The 25854-nt window shown below is 40.3% G+C and overlaps 1 protein-coding gene across 12 annotated transcripts in view; it reads left to right on the top strand.

Annotated features, from left to right (window-relative positions):
• Positions 1–425: 425 nt before the first annotated feature.
• dlg2 (discs, large homolog 2 (Drosophila)) overlaps positions 426–25854 on the top strand; it is a 256794-nt gene continuing 231365 nt past the window's right edge. For all 12 annotated transcript variants that reach the window (XM_049592539.1, XM_049592547.1, XM_049592558.1 and 9 more), the window contains exons 1-2: positions 426–1812; positions 2681–2812. In XM_049592539.1, coding sequence (XP_049448496.1) covers positions 1794–1812; positions 2681–2812 — 151 coding nt within the window. In that variant the 5' untranslated portion in view covers positions 426–1793. The remainder of the gene's footprint in view (positions 1813–2680; positions 2813–25854) is intronic.

Here is a 25854-nt window from a genome sequence, read left to right as displayed (position 1 = left end):
GCTGTCGTGCACCCGTATTCTGCTGAACTGCACACAGCTTGAGTGATTATGATGATGCGATCTGTAAGGAGGGTTTGCACTTTGCTTAAGAAATTAGCTGTTTGTTTTAGTGATAACTCTGCTGTACTGTTAGCTCGTTGCATTGGCTCCAATAATATAAAACAATATGGTTATTTATTGTGGAGGGAGGGTCATGCATTTTCCTCTAGTCACTAGGGGACACTTAAGGAAAAATATCTGTAGTTGCGAGGAGAGTCAAGATAAAAAAATTGAAAAAGTGAAGTCCCACCCCAGCCACCCCCCTCCTCTGATAAGTAAAGAACAGTCCCTAAAAAATGTATCGCTGACAACCGTTTTATTTTGAAAGCACTAAGCGGAAGTCCCGTATCTCATTGTGACAAGCTTTTCCCTGGCACTTAAAACTGTTGGTGATGCTGTCAGTTCATATGGCTAGCGCTACTGTACAGTACCTGGTTAAAGAATAAAGAGATGTGGCAGCTCGAGGACAGTGCTGTGTTTTATCAGGAGAAATGTCCGGCGAATACACAGTCACCATTTTACGGAAAATGAAAATACATGGAGTCATTTGAGAGCCATGCGTTTTCTCCCACAGTTGGCAGGCAGGTATTTTCCTACAGCCAGGCGTCGCACTGGGAAAGCATTTCACTTGGCACCGCCGCTGGCTGGTGATTTAGCATGAATGCTAGCTAACTTATGAACAACACGCATGTTTATATTTAGCCGTAGAAGCAACGTTAACAGGCAGCAGCAGTTTTTTATTTTAATTTATATTTTTTATGAATTGTCGTTGTCCGCCTCATGGGGGGTTCACACATGTCCCTCCATAAGTCAGAACCTCCAGACATAAACTCTGAAGTGTCTGTTACATGTTAGCTGGCATCTCCTACATCGTGAGAAGAAACCGTGTGTAGTGTTGTAGGCGTGTGTTTCGTCTTGTAGGCAGGTAAAGAAACTTCAGATATGCACTGTCAGGCAGGATAAATGATGTGGAGCAGCTCTTCAGACAGAGGACCGACCCAGGACTGCCACACTACACCAGCTGTGTGTCACTGTGGACGGAGCTGAGAGTGTTAACCCAGACGAGTCCTCAGACCTGACAGCTCCACCTCGCCATGGGACACTAAACCAGCTTTTCTACACCATCTTCATCCACCTGTGAGGACTTCTGGGCTTGGTGTCCACCCGTTTGTCTCTAGCTCTGTATTGTCACCCGTCTGTCTGTGAGAAGATGTTTGGACCAGCAGTGATTCAGTCATGACAAGGCATGTCTGTGGTCTGCAGCCAAAGGATGCATTTCTGAAGTGGACCCAGACAGAAGTGATACACAACCTCATGGTGCAGAATATGTTAAAATCAGGGGTTCCGGGGCATTCTCCCACCAAGGACTCTAAAATTACAGAGTAGATAAAAGCTGATGAGGCGTTGCTATAGGGGACCTGATCTGAGCCTCTTGTGGATTACTGTTGGTGCTGTCATCTGGGACAGAGACACCTGTGATCACCTTATTTAGTCCGTGGAATTAATCTTTTCCTCTTTGGACGCAGACCCCCCTGGATACCTGCCCAGGGCCCCCCTGGTGGTCCCTGGACTCCACGTTTGGAGCCCCTGGTTGAAGTTCTCAGAGCTCTTGGAGAAGAGCTACATTTATTGAAACCCTTCCTGTTTTCTGTCATCCCACCAAGAAAGACCTTTTTTTTTTTTTTTTTTTTTTACCATGCATTGAAGGCTGAACTAGAAGCCTTAGCGAGAGTCAAGTTTACACGGAGTCAGCCATGCCTATCAGAAAAAAAGGTGAGTTACTGTATGTGCCACAGGTAATGAGAGTTTTTGCTCCTCCAGCTTCCATCCGACTCCATAAAATGTGACTGATATGGACGCTGTCACATCACCTGTGTTGCATTTATCCATGGTTCAGAGAATCAGTCTAAGCTCAGGTTTGGCTGTACTACCTTTTGCTTTCCATTAGCCTCAGGAAAAACTACATGGCTAACGGTATGTGGACATTACTTCACACAGGCACTAGTGTTGCCCAACTTCAACAACAGTTTGTCCTTTTACTGTTTCAACATGACAACACCCGCTGCATAAAGCCAGCTCCATACAGAAATGTTGTTTTGTGTAATTGCTGTAAAAGAAGTTGACTAGCTTGCACAGAGTCCTGACCTTAACCCCACCCAACATCTTTGGGATGATCTGGAACAGTGATTGTGATCCAGGCCTTATAGCCCAACATTTGTGCTAGACTTCAGTGATGTTCTTGTAGCTGAATGGTAGCTACAGCTTCCACAATGGAATGACACGTTCAACTATCACATACATCTGGAATGCTGGGGTGTCCACATGCATTTGACCATATATTGTTTTGTCTTCTGTCCTATTCTAATGAAATGTGAACAGGGGCTGTTGACTGTGCAGCTTTGTGTGGAGCTGATGGTACACCTCCTAAACCCAGTTTGCTCATTTATATATTTACAGACAGGTATATGGGCTGATGTACTTCTTAGTGGCCTAATTTACCATCATTGACAATATTGTCCCTTCACACTTAATATTGTCAAATGAATACTGTATAAAATATGAAGAATATATATATTTATTATATATAGAAAGCAAACCAAGAAAACACCAAAGCCTGTCTTATCTGCCCCCTCCTCTGCAGACACAGCTCGAGCCTTGGGGCTTTTGGAGGAGTACTGCACTAAACTGAGGAAGCCGGAGGAGCAGCAGCTCAAAACTGCCATTCAGAGAGTAATGGGAATTTTCAAAAGCAACCTGTTTGAAGCTCTTCTTGGTAAGTCAGTGAAGCACAACCAATCCATCACGCAACTGGTATTTTCTGTCAACTTCACATTGAAGTGGTTTTCAGTAAAACTAAAGCATTTCAAAGCAGTGTCATATTTTTGAAGTACTAAAGGTATACACGACTGTGTGGCTGGCTCCTTATGAGCTCACCAAACCTTACATTACATTTAATAGCTTGTTTATTTTTTATCTTAACTTATTATAAACAATAAGCAGCCGTGTCTTTATAATTACAGACAATAAACAATAAAATCACACAACTTTAATGGCAGATGCAGAGGCTCAAACCATGACTGCAGTCTTTCTAAATGCATCCACAGTTTGATTAGTCCAGTCTTTGCACCACACAGGTCTCTCAGTGCATGTGCGATCAGAGTTGTGGGGGTCCTGGAAAAAAACCCATTCCATTTAAAAATGCACTGTTTCCAGTGATGCCATACAGAATGCAAACAACAACAATAGTTTGTGTATTGAATATCTTCTGTAATTTATGCATATAAATGTATTAAAAACAATGTAACCCTATTATACAACAGTAAAACAGAAAGCAAACTTGCACATTACATACAGGCCTGTTTCAAAACAGTCTCAGCAACATACAGAACACTGCAGGCCACTACCATTTCCTTGTTGGTGTAGCATCATTGGATTATTATCGACAGGAGTGAATACAGCATCTGCTGTCCCAGTAGGTGTTGCAGTGAAAGATCACTGGAATGTCCTAAGTAATATCCTACTTATTTTTGAAATCAAGTACATTTTACAAACCTAAAAATATGAAGTTATTGTCTACCAGTGGTCCCGGGGGACCACCGTGCCGTTAACGCTGGTGCATTTTTCAGACGACAGCAGCACACATAGCTTCAGAGGGCCTGGGGTGAGAGCGGGCATGTGTCAGATCTGTGCAGAGTATTGGCACAAAATCATAGACACATCAACAACATTACTATGATAACATCCAAAAAAGAAGATTCACTCTCAGTGGTTTCTATGACATGAGGAACACTTTCAAAATACTAATGAGATACAAAAATACACAGAGCTACCCACAGGACCATAGCCCCACCTAGTAAAAAAGTTATGCCATGCCACTATTCCATGAGTTCAACATGGATTTGTTTCCACTGTAATATCATCAGGTAAAAAAAAATAGGGTGCATCCCCTGAATGCTTTGATACTTTACTGCATCCTTTCTGATTTTAATGCTTTAGAGACACAGGGCACATACCTAGCAACATCACTGCTCAGTAGTACACTTCTAAAGAAACCTAACCTTGATCCTCTGGATTTTTGGATTTTATGATTGTGATTTTCTGTTCACACCATAACACTGAAACTGCCCTTTTAGAGTAACAGACAGTTTTTTTTATTTTTTATTTTAATTCTTCTTGATCTCAGTTCAACACGTGACACAGTTGATCATTCTGTTCTGTTGGATTGCCTTGAAAAGGGGGTTGGCATCAGGGAATCTGCTCTATACTGGTTTAAATCTTAATTGTCAGACAAAAATTTTTTGGTGTTGGTCGCTGATGCCCCCTCCTCTGTGGTCCTGCTGACCTATGGTGTTCCACCAGGCTCCATCCTTGGTCCCATGTCATTGTGTGTATAGAAGCTGTCACTGGAACATGTCATACATAACACAAATTCAGTACCATTGTCATGCAGATAACATGCAAATCTATATCCCATTAAAAAATTGTGAAAGAGACACCTTTCAACATCTTGTCATTATCTTGTCTGTTAGAATTAAAGTGCTGGCTGTCCCAAAACCTTTTCCAGCTAAATGAAAACAAATCTGAAATCCCTTTTTTTGGTACTCCAAAGTCTACCCTAGTTTTACAAAAACATCTTGGCTCTCTGTGAACAAATGTCAGACTGCAGCCAGAAACCTGAGAGTAATATCTAATGGAGAATAATTTAGAAAAGTTTCAATCATGTTTATTCTTGTTTTTATCATTTCGGAGCATCTGAAAAATTAAATCATAATTGTTTATAGTTAAATAATTGTTTATTATTGTTATTCATTGTTGTTATATAGGAGTCACAGTTTGGTGTAAATTCAGTACAGCAGTATAAACAAATGCATGTTTTCAGTTATTTTGACAGTAGTGCAAGTGTCAAAGACAGACACAATCACCCTGCTGGAAACCGATGTAGCACTTTGTCCACTGACAACTTTGGTAAACTATGTTCATTATAAAAATAAGGAAGATCTCAAACATTGCTGTATTACACTGTATGAACACTGAAAAAATACTTTTTCAAACTTAAAAACATCTCTTGGCTTGAAATTATAAATACAAAATATACAGGTGAATGAAAAAGTAAAACTTGTGCATTACAGTGAGAGTTACAGTCAGTTCCACTGTGGCTTTATGTTAGTGTAAATACCTTTTGCTTCAGTTACCGTTTAATCCCGTTCTGCTTTTGCATCTAAAGGGGGATAAGCAAACAAGTTCCATTTTGTTTTATCGTCCTTTTGATTGGTACATTTTGGTGTAGCTGTTGCAGCTGATTAGGAACCTGCAGACGGGTCTTCTATTCCCAGCATTTCATTTACGTTAGCCATAGTGTGACCGACTCACATGCCGGTCTCTTTGTGCTGAACTCAGCACATGTTGGTAATGGCATACAGCTAAAATTTTCCAAATGGAACTCATGCCTCTGAAATTAGGTTCCACATCACGTGCATCAATCTACATACCATGTATGCGCTGCTTGCACCGAACTGTAACCCCAGCACTGTGACGTTTTTGCAGAGATATGCAGACCGTTAAAGCCCTAACCAAATCACTCTGTCTTAATGAAATATGATCTATTGAAATTAAATGCAAAGTGCAACTCTGAGAAGTCCAAAAATCCACCCCTGATTCCTTAGTGTAAACATGGGACAGCCCGTGTTAACATGACAGGTCCAGATCCTGGGCCTCGATGGATGACTGGCAGTGAGAAACCTAAATCTTGGCTACTTTGCCAAGTGAGTTGTCTCTGAAGCCTCTGTATCCCCAGTTTTCTCTTCCTCATCATCAGTCCCCTCCTCCTGCAGTCTTGATGGCAAACTTTGAGTAGTGTAGACCCCCCTCCTTTATTTTGTAGAAGATTCTGAGTTCTCTCATTATCATTTTAAATAAGGGCTTCAACTGATAAATGGGGGTTAACAAAACATGCAGCCACAGCAAGAGGAGACAACTTGTTGGCTGTGATATCAAGGAAGCAGCTGAAACATTGATCCATATTTGCACTCATATTCTGTGTAATTGGAGCTATGTCCCTGGCATGAGCTATGAAGAACTCATACAGGTGACTCCTCAAATCCAAGTTATTTTTAATCATTTCTAATGCCAGACATAAGGGCCAAACCAAACCATCTGTGTTTTTTAAACCCACAGACAGTGGCAGGGATGCTAGCAGCTCTGTTGCTGATGGGAGGGAAGCTAGTCCTGGCCAGAGCACTAGCAGCTGTCCTGCCGTAACTAGACAAAAAAAACCCAACAACAACCAAAAAAATCCCCCCAAAAACAGGCTTTGATCCATTTTGGCTGTCAGAGAGAAAATTGTCCTTCTGGGGTTTACAGGATTGATATTGGTAAGATTAGGTGCAAAAGTAAAAAATGTGTACACATATGAATGTTCTTGTTGTTAAAGATGGGGTAGCCAGAAATCTGGAACATGTTAAGAAAAAAAAAAAGCAAGAAAAAAAGGGCAGAATTTAACAAAATACACCCTCCTCCTGCAGCTCTCCCCTCTATGTCCCAAGCCCCTCCCACCAGATAACCACTGGCATATGCTCGCGTTTCATTCAGTAACCCAGTGTTTCCTATGCATTGATTCATTTATTCTTATTTCATTGTAGAGTTGCCCTCAGTGCATTCACTGAGCCTCCCCTTGCTCCACCCTCTCTGTTTATCAGACCACAAATGACACAAGAATCGGCTAGCTAGCCACCCCATTGTTCCTCCACCTCGCTCCTTGCCGAAGTGGACTGCTTGACTGTGAGGAGAGCAGGCAGCAGCTCTGGAGCTACGAACCTTCGTTCAGCTGTAGCAACTTCAATTCAGCCAGCGCCAACCCCACTGGCACAGGGTCTAACCTGTGTAACAGCAGCAACAGAAAGTTTGCTGATTCAGCAGGGATTTGGGGCTGTCCAGCCCCCTGAAGCTGGCGTTTGTGCTGGCTGGATCTGGGTACTTGCTGCTACTGACTATGAGTCTGTCTCTGGAGCGGCTGCCCACACTGCTATGGATGAGGTGGTCTGTAGTGGCGGGGAGTGAGGCGGATGACACACTGTGATTCAAGGCTCTAGCTAACGTTACCTACATGTGCATGCACTTGATTTTAGCTGCAGCTGTGAACCTTTGGCTCCAGTTAGCAGAATTAGCAACATTTTGTCTCCATCTCTGAAACACTTCACCAGTATTAACATGTGTTTTATTACATTTATAATTAAAATAAATACTTTTACAATAGATTATGTCATCATACAAAAAACATAGCTGACGTGCTGGTGATATCTCAGCGGGACTTCTTCAGGTTGGCATTGTTAAAATCTTCTGCCACAATAAAAATAGTCTCCTGTTATGAGGTTGAGGTCCTGTCGATAACTCTATACAGCTTGTCTAGGGCTTGGTTGGTGCGGGGTGTGGTGCAATGTAAACAAAACCATAGTGTTGCAGTTCTTAGTGTTCCTTTGAAAAGCCATCCTATCCAGTTACTGGACATTTGCTAGAAGAATACTTGGTAGAGGGGGCAGGTTTTAACGTTTTCCCAGCCTGACCAGAACTCTTGGTTCCTTTGTCTCAGCTGTTTTCCATGTACATTAACAGGTAATCTCAGCCGTGAATATTCTGTGTTGTTTGTTTTATGGTGGTAAAAAGAAGTGTCGTCCACCAGCACAAGTTGTTGTCAGTCATTGGATAGGGTTCGCTTACATGTTGCCATAAAGTAATACAAGTAATAAAACAATTCACATAACCTCCTTAGTTAAAACAGAGTTGCAAAGTAGTGATTTTTTATATATATTTTAATAGAACAAAGACTCTGGCTTTCATAGATTCAGTTATCCCTCACAGAGGTCAACTGAACTTGTTTGGCAGTACCATAGGCCTAGATATTAGGTTTTACATAATATGTAGCAGCTGTCTGGCTTAAGCCTTTGTGACATTCAGTGTTTACCATAAATCTAATTTATTTAGCTCATACTGATATTTTGTGTTACTTAAATTTTTATATTGATCTGCCAGTATATTTCATTCATGTGGTCTTGTTAATCTGTAAATTCAGTGCTGTTTTGCTGCCAAAAATTAATGCTCAGAACTAATTGCAGCATATCAGCCTGGGGGAAACTCTGGATACTGTGCATTTTGAAAGACATTTGCCATTTATGAGTACACAGACTGTTGACTAGCAGATAGGACTGCCACTTTAGCAGGTTAACATGAATTAGAACTGAAGTGGAATTAGTTTCAATGAACGTAACTTGTGTAGCCATAGGGAGTGTGTCCACATATTGTATTTATTTGGTAGAAAAGTGGTGGCAGGGTGCTGAGAAGTGCTTCATCCTAGCACTTTTTTTTTTGATCACGTGTTACATGTAGGTTTTGTTTCTGGCAACAATATCTTGACGTTAACGTTAGCTAGGGTTGACTACACAGTTAACCACAAATAGAATCTCTTGGAGCTCCTAATTGGGAACAATTTAAGAAATGCTGTACAGTTTCCCCTTGCTAGAGTACCATGTACCATGTCCATAATGTTCTACATTATAGGCCTGATATTGGAGTGCACATGCAGACAAGCTATAGGGGTTCTGTTCAGGCGCTGTGGGTCGACCTCATGATCTCCACACCACTTAAAGGCTCTGACCACCTTCCTCTGTGATGGTTTGGAATCATCAATTCCTAAACCTAAACCACTGGGCCACAGAAAGCGTTTCCATTATCATGTGCACTAGTGATGAGACATAAGGGACGATAAAAAACCAGGCAACATGGTTTCACATTGTGTGGACAAACCACACATTCACTGGCCACAGATCTCTGTAAAGCTATTGGAGCAAAGCTGCTTCAAGTTGGAATACTTCTAATATTTTGTGAGGCTTAGATTGTATTGTCCCGTTCCTTGTTTTTATGCCAGTTTCAAAATGCATTATCTGTTTTTATTTATTTATTTATTTATTTTCATACACATTTTAAGCACAACATTCAACCAAATATGCAAAGAAGTTAAGATGTTTGAACTCCAATTTTAGACTACTAAAACAAACTAACAAATTGTCATCTATTGGTACTCCATGCTTGTATTTGCATTAACATCACTGTTAATTCATTCATAGCAAAAATTACATCACTTGGTCATCATTTTCATATATATATATATATATTTTTTTTTAAAGATATTTTTTGGTCATTTTTGCCTTTAATCGATAGGAAAGCTGAGTGTGAAAGGGGGTGAGACGGGGGGATGACATGCAGCAAAGGGCCACAGGCTGGAGTCGAACCCGGGCCACTGCGGCAATAGCCTTGTACATGGGGTGCCTGCTCTATCCACTAAGCCACCGATGCCCCATCATTTTCATAAATGAGAAATAATCCATCCATCCATTCATCCACCCATTTTCATCCGCTTATCGGATGGGTCGCGGGCGCAGCAGGCCGAGACATCCCTTTCTCTGGCAACGCTTTCCAGCTCCTCCTGGAGGACCCCAAGGCGTTCCCAGACCAGACGAGATATGTAATCCCTACAGCTCTTCCCTTCCAGCCCAGCTCCCTCTTCACCACGACGGACAGGCACAGCACCCGCATCACTGCAGAAGCCGCACTGACCCACCGATCCATCTCACGCTACATTCCACCCTCACTCGTGAACAAGACCCCAAGATACTTGAACTCCTTCGCTTGAGGCAGTAACTCTCTCCCAACCCGGAGAGGGCAATCCACTGGTTTCTGACAGAGAACCATGGCCTCAGACTTGGAGGTGCTGACTCTCATCCCAACTGCTTCACACCTGGCTGCAGAACGCCCCAGTGCATGCTGGAGGTCACAGTGTGATGGAGTCAACAGAACCACATCATCATCTGCGAAAAGCAGAGATGCAATTCTGAGGTCCCCAAACCGGACCCCTTCCTCCCCCTGGCTGCGCCTCAAGATCCGAGAAATACAGTCACATGTAAATTTGTATTGGTTCTTGCCTCCCCAACAGTATGTTTAATAGCCAGAACAAAAATGAGACTACTTTGAAAGGTCAAACATCAACAGTTTTCTGCAACAAGCGAAACTTAAAACCCGGGCTACTGCATATTCCTGCTTTCAGTGTTTTTCACTGAAATGGCATAGTCTCTCTCGCACACAGTCAGCAGTGTTATCAGTCCAATAGTTGCATGAATCTGTATCACAGAGGCTTGCTTCGTTGTCTCCTGTCTCTGAGTGATGAGTTGGAGGCTGACTGACCACTCACCTGACAGCCTCTTGAGGCTTGACACACTGCAGCACACATTACAGCTGGGACTGAAGTAGTGGCTGCGATACTTGGCAGAAGTGAAACATACAGCAGGACAGTTCAGCAGTGGTCTGTCTGTGTAACCCAAGATGCAGATTGTGAGACAGTGAGGAAGTCTCTTTGTTCAGTGCGGGGCTGTATGCTAAAGTCAGGATGAGTATGACAGGAGGGTAACATGCGCCAGATAGTGACAAACAACATACTAATGTAAAGTAAGATCATCCCTGACTGGAGATACTGAAGTTTCTCCACATTAGTGCTGCTTGGGCTCACCTACAGCTCTGCCTAGCCCATCCTCATATAACCATTAACTTGTATACTGTAATATCATTTGTAGCTTTACAACAATCATGTATTCAATTCCTGGCAGTTGTGATTTGATTTAGAAAGAAATGGCACACTCTAGACTTTTAATGTGACTTTGGCATTACTACTGGCCCTATTAAAGAATAAAGCTGGCAATGTTTTGTATTTTGTAAATGTTAACAAATTCCACGAAAAAGACCAAAACCAATCAGTGTCTCGATACTTTGACTGCCCTGTTCAATCTGTGGCTTTCAGCCCCAAGCCTGCTGGTTCCTACTGGAGATGTAAATCTTTATAAAATTGGGTCACTAATAAGTATACATACTTTAATTGAATGCTTTGTACTGTAGTTTTTAACAAACATGACTCAAACAGGAGGAATTGGTGCATTTGTTTAGGACTAATTTCAGTTGGGGATTAACCCACATGTGGTACTTTAGTGAATATTTCCGGCTTCAGAACAATAATTGTGGGATTGAGTCGAAATAATCTACAGTGTGTGTTCATGGTAATGAAGGAAAATGTTCCCCAGTGCAACAGTGTGGCTCATTGATGTGTTCTTAATATTTCTGGACATCAAATTGAGCTATGTGAATGATGCTGAAGTGTGCATTAGCATGTTCAGTGTGTTTTGGCGCAGTACAGACACACTGACCTCGTCTTATACACAACTCTCTTTCTGTTGCTGTTGTAGCTGACCCAGACACCGCAAGAGGGTCTTCCACCTTACCACTATGAATGTTTCATTTGCGCTCACAGTAATGTGACTCACTTGTACACTAGTGTACTTGTTGTGCTAACCTTAGCATATGTTGCCAAGGGAGTACAGATTAAGGTTTCTCAGCAGGACCTACGATAATCTACATACTGTGTTTTCTATGTGTGGCTGCATGTACTGAACTATGACCCCTTACCATGACGGTTTGGCACAAATACACAAACAGTAGTATGTTAGCATGCTATTTTGAACAGAGTCAGTGGCTTACTGACAGTATACAGTACACACTGCACATGCCTCACTTAAATGCATCTATACCAGGAAAGCTATTGCCGCACAGATTCTGTTAGGAATTACAAATCCCCAAATAAAGACAGGCCTGAATATAGTAACAAACAGTTTGTCTTGTTAATTTAATCGCATTCCTGTACACACATTTCTTTGGCTGCCAAGCCTAGTGAGGGTGACAATCCAAAATAAATGTTTTCTAAATAACAAATATTAACCGTGTGGACAAACTCCATTAGAGCTCGTTTTTCATTTAATGTGTGGATTACATTTTATAATCTTTCCCTACATTTGAATGCTTACATAATATCCTGCAACAGATGTTCTCCAGGAACACACTCATATCTTGCATTTGTGATGCGGTACATGAAACATTTTACAACTTCCATTGTCCACAAGCCGTCATTACAAAGTAATAATGATTATCGTCCATCACTGACCAGTAGAGTGAAACACTTAGTTAACTAATGTTATTCATCAGAAAACATTAGTTCACATCAGGATTGATTAAGTTGTAGTGTTAGAAAGCAGTGACACAGTTTACTGAATGTTTGAGTTCTAGTTTTGTAACTGTCAATAACTGGACACAACTCAGTTTTCATTGCTTTTTTTCTTGGTAATTTCAAACGTTTTTTGGTGTGCATGCATGACGCACACTTTTTCCTTCTCACTCAATAAAGATGAACTCTGAATGTCTTACCAATTCCGTCATTATCAGTGGTGAGGAACAATAGGTCTATGCAATGCAATCAAACACAGTTACAACTCTGCGATGGAATAAATGCCTCCTGAAATAGATGTAATCATCTTACAAAGCATTAGGTGCTGTCTAATCTGGCCAGTGGCGTGTGCGCCCCAGCTAAACCCCATCACTGCAGAGTGGATCCGTGTGTGGATTAACCCATTCATCATCCCCACTACTACTCAATCACTCATCTGCACAGTTGAAGGACCTGCGGATGTGCTTCCAGCTCAAGCTTCATACTTCTTTTGATTCACAGTGCTCTCAAGGTGCAAATGTTTTCCAACAGATTCTTAATTCTCAATCCTGAAAATGATGATGTCATTATTGGTTTTTTTTCTAACATGCTGTAAATTGCAACGTATTCATTTAAATCTGGGCCTATTTAGGTAGATTTTTTTAAAAACACATGTTCTGATACACAGATTCTCTCACGTATAAAATGGCACCCACAGCCTTGTATAGATGCATTAAATTGTACAAGAAAGATAAATCCTGAGCTGAATCCTACTGATTTTGGTGATCCTCTGGCTTTTCACCTAGCGCCATCATTGGGTCAAAATTTCAATTTGTCCAATACTTTGCTTTATGACCAAATACCTCAGACTGTAAAAATAATGGACGTAGCTTATGTGACATCATCCACTGGTTTGTGGACCAGCCTTGACTTTGGCATTACGACTGTCGCCATCTTGGCTTTTTGGGAGCCAGAAGTGACCATATTTGTGTGAGAGGCTGGAGCTGTGTAGGAGCAAGGGGGTGGATCTGACTGAGAAGTCAAGGACAGTATTGAAAGACAGCCTGTCACTTAAAGCGGCCTGCCCTTAATTATGTGTAACTTTAACTCTCAACCAAATGTAAATAGGTGAGATATAAAAAAAAATGACCTTGTCATGAATCTTGAGATTAAACCTTTTTTTTATACCAGGCTGTAAACATGTTTATTTATGCTGTAAAGTTGGACATTTTTACATGGGGGTCTGTGGGGACTGATTGGCTTCTGGTTTCTGCTTGCCAGATAACTGCAAAATTAATGACCGATTCATTCTTTGTAGGCGTAGACCAATACAGATGCTTCTCTGTCAATTCCGATAAGTTTATGCTTAATGTAAATGCAAATTTTTGTTCTGTCTATGTTATAAATATAAGTTATACTTTTTGTGATTAACTTAGGATAATGGTAACATATGACTGAGTCATTAATCAGGATGTATAATTCAACTCGCTGCTCTGTTCCGACTCTGGGATCTGTCCAGTCGAGGTTTTCAAATACTAACACAAGAGTAAGCATTGAGAAAAAAAAGTGGAGATGATTGGCACCAGCTATAACCCCCACCACATGGTCAAGCAAGACCATCTTGGTGTTCATTTCTGCATTCATGTCTACATATCTACATTGGAGAAGGCACAGAGGCAAGCATGGAGAAATTAACACCAGCTGTGATGCCGATCACACGAATCTTCTCTGCCGAGAATCCTGCTAGCCAATGTACAGGCGTCAGATTCTAAACTGGACAAAAATGTCATTTTCATAGATCAGGCTAAATTATATACTACACAGTGCGATACCAAATGCTTTGAGGTGAGGAATACATATATTTAATCTTGGGGTGCTGTACCTTGTTTCATTCGGAAAAAGGAAGACCTTTCACCCAATGCAGTCTCACAAACAAAAGGACCTATTTGAAGCATAATAATTGAGATAAGGATATATAGGCTTCAATGATTTGGGAGGTGTCAATGCACAATATCTGATTTTCTGGTTAACATGGGCACCGCTCCACTGAAAATAGACTTGCTTGGTGACGCTTTTGCTTCTGCGTCCAGATTGAAGATGCAGCTGGATCCAGAGTGAATGTTGGTATCCAACTAAAAACTTATTTTAACATGGTGCAGTGGTTGCGGCTGGCCTGACCACAGGGTTTTTGCAGTACAGCTGTTGCGCTGTGCTGCTCTGTCCTGTCTGTACACATGCTGTCAGTGTCCTCTTTGTAAGCCACGATGTTTTAGTCATAAATGAATTTTTTACTGCATGAGAAAATGGATGTGTTGGGTTAGAGTGTTTGAAAAGTGTCAGTTGCTGAGTCTGAGGTCAAAGTGTGAGAGCTGTGTCAAATTACCTGCACTAGTGCGTGTAGAGCTGAGGTTAATGTGCACAGCTCAAATTTTATGTCCACTACATGCATGTGCACATGGTATGTTGAATACAAAACTGTGCTTGTGTAGGGTTGGGTACCATTCATAATTGAACCGATACGGTACCAGTACTGGCATCTGGAATTCGGTACCGGTACCAAACGGTACCTTATTTCGGTACTTTTTAACCCTATGGGCCCTAGGCCTTTTTGGGGTATTTTTACTGCCTTTACTTTTAAGCTCATATCACAGTCATTATAAAGGCTACATACACATGCTATATCTTGTTTTGTTTTTTTCAGGACAATCTGGGCTAACCAGATTTGCCATCATCCCATGTCCTTCTGTGTGCCTGTATTTTATATTAATTTTATATCAATGGAAAAAAAACAAATCCGTGTGCCTAAATTCTTACATTTTTACATGTATCTCACCATAGCAAGTTGGAAGTTGACATATTCTACCATATATGAAGAGGGGAGACTCTCTGGAAACTGGCAATATAAGAACCATGATGCTGGGACATTCTGTCACTTCACAGCTGTCTAAAACATGTGGTTTGTGCCAGGCGGACATAATTGCCAGTATTTTTTCAGTATTGCAAGAAATTCATTCACAAGTCAAAAATGTGTTTTATCTGAAAGAAACATGCATTATTTACATCTAAGATAATAGAAAAATAGTCAACCAAGTGCAATGATGTCCTCCAAGATAATATTTGTTTTTCAGTTTCAGTTATATATTTGGGGGGACATTTTTGGCATTGGTGGGGGGGCACGTGTCCCCCTCAATGTATATGGTGACTACTTCCCTGTCATGCATGCATAATTAGGCTGCAGTTGTCTGGGTGCGCAAAGGTGAAGTGCGCTTGTCTTGTCATACAAAGTTTGGAGTGTCAACTGGACAATATGGAGATATTTGCATCTTGAAAGCCGGACTACAAATGTGGATAGACAGGGAGAAACACAGGTAAGCCTAAGACGTGGTAAGATACGATATTCCTCACTACATGAAGTGACTGATAACAAGATCTGTATAATGGATTGTAAAGAAATTCGTCAGGTTTTTATTTTGTAGACAATTAATCTGGATTTATAGCACAATGGGATGACAGCACAATGATGTGTGTGGTCCTGCACTTTCATGTGATATGCGTGGCATTTCTGTGCGAGCCTGCGTTCGCGAGTAATCCATCCAAGAGTAATGTGTGTGCAGAGCTGTATGAAAGCTCTGTTATACATCATTTTATTGTAACTTTATCAATTTTTTTTCCCCTGTGAAAACATTGGATTACCGACAAGTGCTTGGCCTTGTCGGAAAGCTACAGTTCTGCTGTTTCACGTGATATGCGTGGCTTCTTGCTATGACGCACAGTCGCGGAGAAAATCCACAGAGAAGAACGGGTGTGAATTTGGATGTGCTATGCGTCGTTCGGGCCCATAGTCTAAACTTCTCAGTTTCAATATTTTATTGAGAACATTTAGGAACAGTGCTGCACGTTAACTTTTGTTTGCACATTTTTTTTGTCGCCATGGTTGCTGAGTCTGAGGTGCGAGTCATGCGCTCTCGCTCCGCCTCCACCTCAGGTACCGAAATTTGGCGCCGATTCATTTTAAGTGAATCGGTACTCGGTAGTGCCGACGTGAATCGGTACCAAGTACAAAAAATACTGAGTTTCGGTACCCAACCCTACTTGTGAATAGCCTAATGGTGAGATTAAATAACAAACGAATTCATCATATGTGTTATCTGTTATATGTGTAATCAAAATTTTTAAAGGGGAACTAAACCCCCCTCTCTGGGCCTTACTCTGACCACAGCTTGATTTAAAAAAAATCAGAAAAGATAGGTGGAGCTGAGGGGGGGCGGACCCCTAACTGTGTCACATGGGCAGAAGGGAAGGTGGCCGGAGCTCAGCCGGTCCCCCTCTCCACACTTTGACTTATTTTATTCTACTTAGTTCTATTTCTCCCTCTCTGGGAGCCGGCTCACCGCACAGCAGCCCACCGCATCCATCCATCCATCCATCCATCCGTCCATCCACCCCTCCCTCCCTCGCGGCCCCGCACATATACCCCCGAGGCTCGGCTCTCTCTCACCACGCAGCGGCCCTCCACATCCCTCCCTCACTGCCCCGCACATATATACTACCGAGCCTCGGCGCCTCTCCTTGGCCAACTAACCTAAATACTATAAACACACTACTAACTGTAAACCTACACTAAAATACACTATGCTAACAATACAATTCGACAAATTACTAGCTATTCTCTCTGCTCTACTACTCTCTCTGCTCTGATCCAACCCACCTGATAACTGCGGACAGAATGGTTTTATAGTAAGGGGAGGAGGGCAGGTTTAGCGTGGACGGTTAGTGACGTCATTTGCCCCGAAAAAGAATCATTCGCCTCCAATGTAATGTAATGTAAATTCAAATGTAGTAACTGGGTTTCAAGCTGTAGAGGGTGCTCCATAGCACATTTTTAAAATAAAATGTAGATTTTCAACACAGCAAACACAGTTTGCACTAAACTGTCAAGATTTTGAGCAGGATCAGTCTGTAACACTACTATACAACCAGAAACAATGATTATCAGCTGAAAAAAATGGTTTTAGGGTTTAGATACTCTTTAAGGCTATAAATAGATCAAATTTTGCTGAAGCCAAACTTGATTTACTTTAAGCAACAGTGTTATAAAACTCAACCATCACATTGATTATGTTGATTTTGATTGGTATCAGCTGACTTTTGTAATTACCATATAATCAGTCAGCATTCAATGTTCAGCGAAGACAGTGAGGTGGCATAATATATATGTCTTCTGTCTGCTTATGCCTGCTGCTACTGGAGTTTTTATACCCTATATAGTGGACTCAAAATACCCCACAATGCATTGTGAAAAGTAGTGTACTAACCAAGCACTATATCCTATCATGCATTGCACTGAAGGAATAGACGGACTGTACTGGACTGTATGGGATGGACACAAGAGCTAAACGAGAGGAGCAAGATCAACTCAACTGCCACCCCTTCGTACATGTTTATGTAATGGTGATATGTTGAAGTTTGTTTTATCAGTTTCTCAGCCATGTTATAAATTGATTAAATGTGTAGTCGTTGGTCCCCCGAAAAAATAAATTGGAAATTGATATTTCTCTAGAGCTTAATGTTACTGTACAAAAGAGGGCTAACACTAGCTAACGTTAGCAACCAGGGTCACTAGCCATGATTTTTTTTGTAATGGCGCAATGCATAATGTTACACATTATATTTAAAAGTTACAAGACTAACTGGTAAAACAATCATCAACATATCAAATGCTAAATGGAAAATTACTTACATTAGTAGGACAGGTTGCAGTCGTATTGCTATCTCCTCTCATGTCCGTCTGCCAGTATAATGTTATTAATGTGCTTGATGTGAGCAGCGCACCACAACACAACACAGACTGCCACAAAGTACTTTGTAATGATTATTTATTAATTTGGGGAAGAAATCTCCGTAAAATATCATGTGGGCTATTCATCACAGATATGCATATGGGTATTTGTTATGGATGGTGCACCAGCCGATATTGTTTGACGACAATGACGTAATTAACAGCACAGAGACCCAAGTAGTGTCTGAAAATTTTTTGCATGTTGCAGATGAGCTCATTATGTAGTCCTCTACACAGGACTCCCTAGATAGTGAGAAGGGAGTAATGAATGCAGGGCTATACATTCACTTTTTTTGCACATAGCACTGTTGCTACAGAGGTTGAACGCTTTGTAGCACAGGCCAAAAAAAATTGTAGCTTAAAAGTAATTTTCTATGACCTTTCAAATGAATACAATACTGAAAAAATGCAGACATTGTTTTAATTATATGTACCCTGTTTATATTATTATTATTATTATTAATACTACTACTACTACTAATAATAATAATGTTTATGCTCATAGAATGTAGGCATGAAGTATGTGTGCTGAGGGGGCTGCAACATCTCCTAAAACCAGCTATTGTAGATACCATCAATTTATAAAAAAATGTTTAAATTTAGTGTTAAAACTATAGTATTCCCATTTACACCTTATAGTGTTACATAAAGTTACAGGTCTAGACTATAAAATGTCTGTATCATCACAGCACTGCTGCATTTATATACACAAACCTGCAGAGGCAGTATCTCATGTCATGCGGATTGATTCACTTCATACACAAACAAAAACACACACTCTCCTTAAACAAACAAGCAGCTCTGTCTCTCACACACGCAACATAAACTTGTATAGTACAGGTGCTACAGCATTAGTTTCTTTAAGCGATTTTTGCATTGCACGTGTGACATATATGTAGAGCCCTGGAATGAATTAATGATTTTGGACACAGCCCTTGTCTCTTAAATATTTAGATAACTCAAAGCGTCGTTAACATTTTGTTAACCATTCTTCAGTTTCCACACCATGGTTGGGATGTTGCAAGGTTATTATCGTTAACTAAAACTAAACAACAACTAGAACTAGGTATGGAAAAAAGTAAAAACTAGACTTAAGAAAAAACACAAATTACTGAACCAGTATTGTGTAGTTAAAAAACTATGGGCCCCACCTTGACCATTTTCATATGGTTGTACTGCGAACTTCATCATTTTACATGCTGTTTTCTTTACTCTCATTCGCATATATCACAGAATGTAGGGCAACATGGGTGCACGTGGAGCCCATAGGGGCAATGGTTTCTGACCCTCTTGTTGGTTAGATTGTGTGGCATTAAAAAAAAAAAATCTGCTTTTGCAGTTTGAAAATCATGTTCTATTACATTGTGATATTAATTTGAATTTGATTTATCGTCCAGCTGTGATATCAAGTGCTGTGTAAAAATTCCTGTTCTTTTACATGAGCATCAAATTGGCAGTGCATATTTTGGCACTAAATACTTAGCAGTATGCTGACCTCATGGAAAAACACATGTTCGTAAAGCTGTGTTGTGTGCTGTGTTTAGGAGATGTTTGTAATGACTGCTTTGTGTGCAGCCCAGTTTACTTTAGTAGATTTTTGCAATGTATTTTAACATATTGGATATTATATAACGGCTGCCGTGCATATGTTCATTTTGTGGTGTGTATGTTTGTATAGAATGTTTTTTTGTAGTGGTGGCATTTGCATGAAAAATGGTTGCGCCCTGCCGTTTAAAAGTATTCATCTCAATTCGACGACAGTACTTTTGAACATGTTTGTAGCCAGTACTGTTTATGCATGATGATGATACTTTGTCCAAACTGCACGGCTTCACTCACCCCTTGCAGTAGAACTAAATATGTTGTCTTCATCACAGTCTGCCTGTTACACACTCCAATATGCTCACCTGAATGAACTGGAGGCTCAGGTGGAATTAATAGGGTCCTGCCAATATGTCCCACAAATATTTTTAATGAGCTCTTTCTGTCATTGTCTGATGAACAAGTCTGGTCAGTCCTTTTAATAGGACGTGTCTCACTGCTCAGCTGTCTGAGAGAGATCCTTTCCTGGGAGGCTTCATTTTCTCTAATCTACTCTAAGTGTTAATTGAATCTTTCCAAGGCAGACTGATAATACCAGTGGGAGTTAACATTGGGCTACAGTTATGGGTTGGAAAAAATTAATGTAGGCAGTACTTCGTTGCTGTGATGAATTTGTTTATTTAAACCATCTGACATTTTGAGATGCTTGCCATTGTTTAATTTTTTTTAGCTTTTATTTGTCCATTTAGGCTCTTCTGACACCTAACCTTTTTGGTGTTTTCAGGTGCTTTGGTCCGGTTCCAGTCATAGTGCGCGTCATTTGTGGTGTGAAAGCAAAGCAATCCAAAGATAGGACTGTGTGATATAAGTTATTTGACTTTAGCATGGATTGAAAAGATAAATTTCTGTTATCCATTACTATCTACTGTTGATCGGGAATTGTTGAGTAAGCAGTCTTTATAAGCGATGTGTTAAGGCAAGATCATTTGGTAACCATGGTAACATGTATGTGCGTCAGCTAGGGGTGGGTGATATATCGATTATACTCAATGTATCGCGGCTTTTTCCACTTACGATGTTCACAATGACTATATCCCGAACATTGAGTATAAATTTTCACCTCATTTTGCATTTTGACGTGAGACTTACTGTAGTGTTTCTGTTCTCTTGCACTCTTATGGCTCTCCCTCTTACAGACACACAAAAAGACATGCAAACTTGATACATCACATGCACCCTCCTGCCCAACTAGACCACTCTCTCCTGGGTGATAGTGTTTGAGTTGGCGAGGTGTCAGTATTTGTATCTGCAGGGCTTTAGACTGCTACTATTTAGTGACTTTTTGCGACCATGGAGCACAAGCGTGACTTGCAAATATTATAAATATATCAACTGGAGAGCTGTTGGTTTGTTTACAGCTTCAAGTAAATTCCTCACATCAAATGACGCTGCAGTAACAGTTTGATTTTCTGCTAACTGCTTACAACAACAAGAACAACAACAACAACTGTTGACCAGAAGCTTCATGGTCACAGCAAAACATTAACATGTACAGCCTGAAATGAGCTGGGTGCTTAAAATAAAAGCACCAGTGGTTCCACTTTGTTTTATTTCATTATGACAATACTTTCTAAAACTTTATCATGACATTACATTATTTAATTTATTAACAAACTATTTTATTCAACTTTTTATAATGATACTTTAATTTATAGTATTTTATTTAACTTTATTAACAGCACTTTTGCTATATTATATGACATTAGCTCCTTTATTTTCAAAATGAATGTAACTGCAGTTTATTTAGAAGCTTGGTAGTGTATAGTTGTTTGGAGGAGATTTTAAATATTGAAGTATATATTATGTGTCACGTCATAGGCCAAAAATATTGCAATTTTATTTGTAGTCCATATCACCTAGCCCTAGCGTCAGCAGGTGTGCGTGGTTTTTCCTGATCAATCAGAAAGTCAAAAGTAGTTTAAATAGGGCTGGGCTGTGCTTTTCTTTTAGGCTGTAATTTTTCAGATGCACAATTGATAAATGAAGTGAAATGTACCTTCCACACAGCAGCTACTCCTCGTAATAGTATACCATTGGATGCGTTGTTTTCAATCTGTTTTACCTGTCCATCACTATATATGATACCTTATTGCAGTTTGAAATAACAATTCTCAGACAGCTCGTGTGATACCAGATAAGATAAAGAAACACATCACGTTCAGTAAAGTTCACCCACAATTTGATTTTTCTGCATGGGTGTAGAGCCGATGATGCAGGATGACCAGGATCATTAGACTTGTCCAGTAAAATAGTTACTTGAGTTACTTGAAGTATTTAATAAAATATATAAACAAGAACGTGAACTCAGAGCCCATTATAGATCAAAAAGAAGTTATAAATCACTGCTGTGTATCTCTTTAATTGGCACATCTCATATGTGATTTAGTATGACTTAGTGTTCCAAGCCCTGTCAAAGGTCACAAGTGTCAGTGGTAGGTTTTAAGGGTTTCATGTGTACTTAATGGATTACAGGACTTCTTTAGAGCTTTACATCAGATAGATCATCTGTTGGAGCAGTTGTTAGGGTCAGGGCACATTAAAATCATCTACTACTGTTTGTATTTGTTCCTTCATTCTGTCAGTTGAGGCTTGACAACAACAACAACAACAACAACACATATGTGAGTCCTAGATTCATTTTAACACACCTTGACATCATTTTTACGCCACCTGGACAACAGTCTGTAAACATAGAGCAATGATAATATGGTTTAATTAGATTTTTAAGTGAGCATTAATGTAATTTATTGGAAATTCCAAAGCTGCTCTTTCTTGTGTTTTTAGTTACCCAGTGTCCTTGAATTAAACAGTGGATGTTACTGGTATGTAGATAATCTCAGCTCAGTAGGACTTGATGAGGAGAAGGCTGCCATCTTGTGGTGAGAGAGAGATTTGAAATGAATGATTAGACAAATCCTGTCCCATCAACACTTAACATATCAAACACTTTATATGTCAACATGTTTGTATACACTGACAATGGCTGCCATTTTTCATGTGTGAAATGCTCATTAGGTCTGGTTTGTATTTGGTGAATCTGAGTGAGGATGACAGTGCTTATAACTAATATAGAATATTCACTGAGTTTTGTTTTGATTTGACACATCAACATTGTCCCAGACAAACAAATCTAAACAGCATCAAGCCTTGTATGAACTTTTAGAGGATGTTTGCTTTGAACAGGGCAATAAATAATCTCGTCACTCAGACATCATCAGAATTCTAATACAAATCAAAATGTAATCAAGCATTCTCAGCACAGGGCTGCAGGTTGCCCACATGGGGCACACACTCTACCAGTTGAGCAAGAGGTGACCATATTTGGGTGAGAGGCTGGCACTGTAGAGGAGTGAGGGGTGGATATGACTGAGAAGCTAAGGACTCTATCGGCAGACAGTCTGTTACTCAAAGTGGACCGCCCTTAATATGCATAACTTCAGGGGTGTCATAGTGGGGGGAAATTGGGACTGATTACCCAGGGCCCCAGTGGGAGGGGAGACCCCGGAAAGCCTAAAAGGAAAAGTTTGGTTTTGTTTGCAATTTTTAATTTCTAAGTCATTAGTGCCAGAATAATTGAAACTGGCTGAATAAATCAGTTTAAGAACTGAACTTTGTATAAGAAAATAGTGGGAGCTCCCTGAGGCCACTCTCACCTCTTAAAAGTGAAAAATTGTTTAGTCTGCTCTTGTACTAAATGCAAGAGAATGAAGAGAGAATGAGAATGAAGGTACATGTCTTTTTCCAAGAAAGGGAAATCATGGTTTTGAACAAGAAAAGAGGGGAAGAGAGGAAAGGGAAATAAAGTAAAGTGACTTTGCAAAAAAAACCCCAAAAGAAAACAAAACAAAAAACACAAGGTGAGTGAGAGAGACATAGGGTGCACCCTAAGTCTCTCAAATTACACCTACCTTCCCCTCACTTGAATCTGTTCCTTGTATCTTAGTTGCTCCCATCAAGGATGCATGAAAAGATGCAAAGAAACCATGGGAGGAGAGAGGAAATGACAAAATATGTTTTTGGAGAAATGAGACATCGTTTCCTCTGAAGTGTCGTGTGAAGCGACATCTGTTTCTAATGACAGGCAGCTGATAACAGCTGGATGAACTGTCAGTTAGATATAACAGCTGTAGAGACTTGATGCAGTTTGTGTCTGCACATGTGCACTGTGCTCATGCTAATAAAGGCACAAAGGGCTGACTGCCAGAGCAACAGTAGGCTATTTTCTCTCTCTTTAACAAACACCTGCACATGAATAACCTGTGTTTTGTAATTAGAATATGTATTTATTGTGTCTACTTTAGAGGCATTGAATGCCTTTATATTATGTATATATTATTTACATGTGTATTTATTAATATTCTGATGATGAATTCATTAATTAATAACCCAGAATAAGATTATGGTGTCTTTGGAGCACTGAAAATTATTTATTAGGCTAAATGTGTCAGGGGAAATTGAAATTATGCAACTCAACAACCTGATGCTCAGGAATGATCAGCTTCACATGTGACTGAATGGAAATAACAATAAATGATGTAAAAAGTGTTTCTTCCTGACAGACACACTCCATCTGACTTTAATTGTCTCCATAATTAATGGCGGAAATAACAGATCGTGAAAAGAAAAATCTGTCTAATAAATTAAGAAAGTTGTCTGACTTTTGTTGTTCAGACCTACAATTTGCAGAGCTGATTATTTTATTAGATGGTTAATCAGAAGAAAAAAAACTGTGTGATACACTCGAGTTTAACTCTTATCTGTCTTCATTCCAATATAAAACTCCTTTATGTTGTGATGTATCAGATCAGTCTGATCAGCTGCAGCATCCAGTCAGTCCAGTGCAGGGACATGTAGGTTGATTTAAGATAGGGATGCACCGAATATTCGGTAACCGAATATATTCGTCCGAATATTGCAAAAAAACACACATTCGGTATTTGGTGGAATAAGTTAAAAGCAAGGCCGAATAATAGCGGCATGTTTTGATAACGCAATCAAACAGCGTGCCGTGACGGGCGGAGTAAAATATCGGCAGTGTGACGATCCGTCCGTCACGGCACTCGCATTTGCGACTAAAAATAGTTTTGAGCGAGCAAAATAGGCTTAAATCATTCAGCACACTGTGCGAGCAGCCTACAGATTTCAACCAGCAGCAGAAACAAAAGGCGGATCCCATCGGTTGTGGGTTAAACAGGGGTCACAGACACAGACAGTAATGTATTCCTGTCAAATACGGAGGCCATCGGACAAGTCGGTTCCATAATATCCTCTTCTTGACGTCATGACTGCCCAGAAGTACCTGAACAGCCGAGCCAGCCGAACACAGGTATGTGATGTGTCAGAGGAGAAACGAGCCGTTCACGGCCCACAAACCTCACTGCACTTTAGGGACTGTTCGTTACTTATGAAGGGACTGTCAGGGGAGGAGGGTGGCTGGTTGATTCTTATTTATTTATTTATTTTATTTTGATCCCCCCTATGTTCATCACTTATTGATGCTGTTTTTGAAGTATGAATAAGTCAATAAATAATTTATTCCATTGAAATATCATTGATGTATTATAGAAAAGTGATTTATCTTTTTATAAATGACAAAAGGCACATCTGCCTCATTTTCACTGTGGTATTGTGATACTACTCAGAACCATGATATTTTCATTGGTATCATACAGTGGGTCCCAATTTTGGTACCGTGACAACACTAATCTGGAGGGGTTCATCTGCAAAAACTAATGAAAAACTAAACAATTCGGTACTCGGTATTCGGCCAAGCGTTTAATAATATTCGGCTTAGGCTTTGGCCACAAATTTTCATTTCGGTGCATCCCTAATTTAAGACTTATGCAAAGGCTGCTCTTGAGTATCCTCGCTCATTGCTCCTCAGAGATCCCTTCTTGCTCCTTGATTCTCACTCTTCAGAGCACAAATAAGAGCTTTTGGATGGCTTTAAAGATGGCACACCAGAACCAAGGATCAAGGGACGAGGAAATGACAAATAAGAGACTTGGGATTTATTCATAGATCAAGAGAGGAAGGGCAGAGGGCCCACATAAACTGCTTATGCATAAGGCCCAGAATTTGGTGCTACGCGCAACATGTTGATTTAATCTGACTCACCTCGCAATAGATGTGGATGCAACAGGCTTTGCCATCATGATTTGCCTTGTGTGTTTTCAGCACATTTCAGCCATTCTCTGAGTGTGTTCTGAGAAGTGTTTGTGTTCTACCATAATGTTGCTTGTGGTGTAAAACAGTTTACCCCCGCTTTCGTGCAGAACATTCGGGAATCATATTGCGGTCTCTA

The sequence above is a fragment of the Epinephelus fuscoguttatus genome, linkage group LG12, assembly GCF_011397635.1.
Source record: "Epinephelus fuscoguttatus linkage group LG12, E.fuscoguttatus.final_Chr_v1".
Taxonomy (NCBI): domain Eukaryota; kingdom Metazoa; phylum Chordata; class Actinopteri; order Perciformes; family Serranidae; genus Epinephelus; species Epinephelus fuscoguttatus.
Note: the sequence above shows the minus strand (reverse complement) of the source record. Positions and strands in the feature narration are given on the sequence as shown.